This window comes from Brassica napus, chromosome C2, assembly GCF_020379485.1.
Source record: "Brassica napus cultivar Da-Ae chromosome C2, Da-Ae, whole genome shotgun sequence".
Taxonomy (NCBI): domain Eukaryota; kingdom Viridiplantae; phylum Streptophyta; class Magnoliopsida; order Brassicales; family Brassicaceae; genus Brassica; species Brassica napus.
In genome coordinates this window covers 41,274,089-41,279,304 of record NC_063445.1, presented here as the reverse complement: position 1 = coordinate 41,279,304, position 5,216 = coordinate 41,274,089, and the positions used below count along the sequence as shown (strand labels likewise).

The 5,216-nt window shown below is 32.4% G+C and overlaps 1 protein-coding gene across 1 annotated transcript; it reads right to left on the bottom strand.

Annotated features, from left to right (window-relative positions):
* Window positions 1-209: 209 nt before the first annotated feature.
* On the bottom strand, window positions 210-3,308 carry LOC106379564 (probable inorganic phosphate transporter 1-3). The gene is made up of 2 exons (XM_013819495.2): window positions 2,244-3,308; window positions 210-2,143 (listed from the first exon to the last, which is right to left on the bottom strand). Exons 1-2 carry the CDS (start codon window positions 2,642-2,644, stop codon window positions 979-981), a joined length of 1,566 nt encoding a protein of 521 aa, XP_013674949.2. The 5' UTR covers window positions 2,645-3,308; the 3' UTR covers window positions 210-978.
* Window positions 3,309-5,216: the final 1,908 nt, after the last annotated feature.

Here is a 5,216-nt window from a genome sequence, read left to right as displayed (position 1 = left end):
AGAGGGGAAAAGACATTTATAACGCTATTGTTAACTAATCTAGACTTATGGTTTAGAGTTGAGAGGTAGAATAGAGTATTTAGAATGTAGAGTTTAAAGTTTTAACAAATTTATAAATAAATACTTAAAAAAAATTAAAATAGTTTCAAAAAAAATATTCAGATTTCAAAAATAAAATTTGAAAAAAAAATTAAAAAAAACAAAATTATAACAAAGTTCGAATTTGAAAAAGTAAAATTCAAAAACATAAAAAAAAATTATTATTTTTTATTTATTTGAATAATTATTTATCATAGAGAAATTGCCAAAAATACCACATTCATAATACTATTTTTCATGTTTACCTTAACTAATTTTACCCTCACTTTTAAGAAGACAAAAAAGACATTTATAACCTTAGGGTTGACCAATCTAGACTTAAAGTTTAGAGTTGATGGTGGGTAGGGTTTTTGGAATGTGGAGTTTAAGTGACTAATAAATATATAAATAAATACTTTAAAAAAATTAAAATTTTGTAAAAATAGTTTCAAAAATAATTTTCGAATTTAAAAATAAAATTTGAGAAAAAATTAGAAAAAATTAAATAAAAAGAAATTTATAAAATAGTTCGAATTTGAAAAAGTATAATTTTAAAACATAAAAAATTAAAATGGTCCTAAACAAATATGTGTTCTATAGTATAGCTAAATAAAATTAAATCGATTGGTTCGGTAAAACTATCACTACAAGAAACATGTTCTATTTCGATAGATATTTCACATTAATGATAATGGTCGAAAATGGGTTGAAGATTTCCAACAGAATTATTCTATTGGCTTATAATTTATGGAAATTCTTTGATAACTTAACAACTTGTACAAAATAGTGCACCATTAAAAAACATTACATCACAAATCGCAAACCTAAGATATTTTACAGAAAATTGTGAGGAAAAAAAAATTATTTGAAGGGAACCAATGAAAAAGTGAACCGGCGTAATCATTTTTCAACTTCAGTCTCTCCGGAGAGCTCTTCAAGGGACTTGCCCTTGGGCTCAGGGACGAGGAAGGTGAAGAGCATACCAACAAAGTTAATGACACCAAGCATGATCAACGAATTCTTGACTCCAATACCCGGTGGGTATCCTGCGTCCGTCTTGGTCTTGTCTTGTGGCTGAGCTGCGTATAAGAATCCGAAAGCTCCCACAATGGCTCCAGCCTTACCTGTTGCGGCTGATATACCATGGCATGTGGACCTTAGCCTGGCAGGGAAGATCTCGGCTGGGACAATGAAAGTGGTTGCATTTGGTCCAAAGTTAGCAAAGAAGAAAGTGAGGGAGTACATGACCACGAAACCGATACGGTTGTCCGGTTTAATCCAGTGGTCGTAGGGAAAGGCAATGGCAAACATAAAAACGGTCATCATGAAGAATCCCATTAATTGGATTGCAAACCTTCCCATAATATCAATAAACGCGACCGTGAACCAGTAACCAGGGACGGTACTGCAAAGTGCAATGAGGGTTTGTGCCCTGGCGATCATGAAAACCTCGTGGATTCCGTTCATGGTTGCTGCCTTTGGAATCCATCCGATAGCGGAGAAAATATCCTTTTGGAACAAGTTTTGGCTATAGAAGGCAATGTCAAGCAAAAACCAAGTCGAGGTACATCCGAGGAGGGGAAGGCCATGTCGTTTGGCGAACTCCTTGGAGAACAAGCCATAGTTAAGTCTAGGGTCTTGAACGATATCTTCAGCTCTTTCCTCCATCTCAAGTTCCACTTGTAAAACCTTGGACATATCTTGTGTCGCCTGTTTGATGTTCTTGGCAACCAAAGCAGTGTAACGAGCAGTTTCTGGCATTTTCATACGCCAGTAATAAGTCAAGGCTGCGGGTAGAGCACCAAACATGACGATGATTCTCCAAATATAATCAGCTTGAGGAGGCGTTGAGAGAGCCCTGTTGACTGCATATGTTGGAGCTGGGAATTTCTTGTCAAATATGGAAGATACTGCAAGCGCCACGAAACCTCCAGCCAAGATCCCGACACCTTGCATGGCGAACACGGCAGCGATGAAAGCACCACGGGTCTTCTTGTTAGCGTATTCAGACATAATGGTGGCAGAAAGAGGGTAGTCACCTCCAATACCAAATCCCAGCCAAAACCTACACAAAATTGTTTATTATGTTAATATATATATTTTGAAAACTATAGAAAAATGAGATCAAACTATAAACCATGCATGAGTAATGATGATAATTATACCTGAAGAAGCAAAGAGTGGTCATGACACCCTTGGCTTTGTTACCGAAAGAGAGACCAGAAGCAACGGAGCACACGATCATCATGATCAATGTGATACCATACACTTTTTTCCTACCAAGTTTGTCACCTAGCCATCCAAAGAATAGCTGACCAGCAAGGGTCCCACAGAGAGCCACACCGTTGACCGCAGCCGCAACATGAGGGGGAAGTGAGCCAGGCTTCTCTGACAGTGGATTGAAGTAATAGAGGCGGCCAAGAAGCTTGGTCACCAATGACACGCAAAACAGATCATAAGCATCTGTGAAGAAACCCATTCCGGCTATTACAATCGCCGTGAAATGGTAAAGTTGCGTTTTCGCAACATCAAGTGCCTTCAGCACTCCTAGTTGTTGTTCAGCCATCTCAGTTTTTATTGTCTCTCCTGCTTTCAGGAGTTAAAAGTTAGTATTATATATTGAAATTTTGCCTTCTAGATACAAGTGACCTATATGGGGTTTTCAACGTATCATTATCCAGCAGAAGTGATATTTCAACTGTATTGTTTCTATTTATACTAATCTACATTTATACTTATTCTAATACTAATCTACATTTTCGGTCTATTAACTGATTAAGTATCGCCTTTGCACGTGTTAACACATTATGACAACTTTAATTTATGAATACCATCTTACAAAAAGTCTTGTTAACCGAGTTTAATCTTCAGTGATCAAATAATTTAACAATTTACAAACTATATCTTAGGTTATACATATATGTTTGTGAATTTGAATGACGAAATATTATAAACTTGTGGTTAAAATCTCACCGTTACGGTACGTTACGTGAACAGGAGCGGAGGAGCAGGAAGTAGAGAGAACTATTGATATCGAGATTCGAGAGGGACAGAGAGAGAGGGGTCGTGGTGATTGTGGTGGCTTAGACGGCGCCAGTTTATACAGGATGTCTAAGAAGCAAAGTCTCCGGAATCTTAAGGGTATATCCACATCTTAAAATTTTCACTTTCTTGCTTCTCTGGATATGATTTGGTCCATTTCATTTTTATTCACTATAATTAGCTAGTATCCATGATATCTATCAAATTGCTATCCATGTACTCATTCCATCTTTTTGGGTCCAACTAGTTAAATAAACTATCGAACTTTTAAGGGGATAAGTACCTGTAAATATATTCTATTATATAAAAGCGTAGCTCTCCACATAGGAGTCTCTAGGTCTTTCATATAAGTCGATCCAATTTTAACTTGGAATTCTGCAGACATAGATATTCTTGTTGAAGAATGCCCGGTTCCCACCGACTTTGTTATGAACTTGACTAGGAGCGTAGCTTCATACACTTTTGTTTTGTTTTTTACTTTCTTTTTTTTTTTGTTATTTTCTACAATTGATAAATATTCAGATATAAATGTATTTTAGGACATCATCATCTTACCCAGTTTCTGTCCAAATAAGTAATTAAAAAATTAAAAGGTATGAAAGAGACACAAAATGAGAAACATTTCTGTAAGAAATTTTAAAGAATATAAGAGATTATATATGTATAATCTCAAAATGTCCATATCTCACTAGTTTATATTCTTACAGTTTAAAATTTAATTTTTTTAGAAAACACCTTTTACTTCATAATATAAGTTGTGTTAGAATTATTATTTTTGTTTCAAAGTATAAGTTATTTTGACATTTTGTATTTCATATATATATATATATATATTATGTAACCAATTGGACTATCTCCAATGTATTATCCTATTTTCTACTATAGACGAATTTAAGAAAAGTGATGTGTTTATTTACAATATATTTTTCTATTTTTCTTCTATAAGAAATATTTTTGATATATTATATTTTGATTTTACAACTAATACCTTATAGTTATGAAATTTAAAAATTAACCTTAATATTTTCATAAAACTAAAATACTATTTAAACTAAACATTTATTACACAAAGGTACATTATACAAAATAATAATACAAACTAGACATTATTATGCAAACAAAATTGTATTTTAAATCTGTATAGAATATTTGTATTTCTCTATAACTATTTGTTTTACTTATAATTATAAAAGGTTAAAAGTGAAAGAAAATTTATGAAAATAAAAATATGACTCTATAATAAAAGAATACTATTTTCTTTTAAATATAGAAGAAAATAGCAATCTCTATTTAGGAAATAAACATATGTGGGTTAGAGTAAATTTTCTCTATTATAGTATTTAGGTCATGTTCGTTTTTGTATCTAGACACTGCATATCAATGCAAATTAATATTCAGATGTTGTGTATTTGGACATAATTGCATCAGCATCTAGATGCAAAATCTATAATTTAATGCAGAAACATTCTGATCCTCCTGTCGGGTAGGAGAGAAAAACTAGTTTGTCTCTTTATTAGGGTTCAGGTCTAAAAGAGAGACAAGAAAGAAACATCTTAAATACCCAAACATGAGATTACATACGCTAAAATGTCGATGCTTATAAACCATAAGTAAATCTTAGCACAATTTTATTTCCTAACCTTGTTAGATGCCTGGGTGAGAGAGAATGAAGAGATGGTATGAGTACAGAAATGTTAGGGAATTTATAGAAGGCTAGTTGATCTGCGAGCGGTATCTTTGTTAGGTATATCCTCACTTACTATTTTTTGAAAATATCATCACTTGTTTATTTATTTTTCTTAGAACTAGGTATATACTCTCTATAACCTTCGTTGGTAGAGCATTAGCATTATCATTATGCTCTACATTATACAATCAACAATTGTTAAAAAAACATTTAAAGAAGCATTTACTAAATGATGATGTTCTCTGGCCAATATTCTCATATGAAGCTTTTAGAACACCATTTGCATTTAAAATTTATAAAATTAAAGAAAATATATAATTAATTCATTTATTTTATTTAATAATATCATAAAATTATTTTTATATCTAGAAAATAAAATTTTGATTTCTAAAATTAATTTACAATAAAA

What these genes read in the sequence shown, in the direction of transcription:
- LOC106379564 (XM_013819495.2), bottom strand. Translation starts at nt 2,644, where the DNA reads ATGGCTGAACAACAACTAGGAGTGCTGAAGGCACTTGATGTTGCGAAA. An exon ending in ACCACTCTTTGCTTCTTCAG is followed by an intron (nt 2,144 to 2,243) that starts GTATAATTATCA and finishes AATTTTGTGTAG; the next exon opens with GTTTTGGCTGGGATTTGGTA.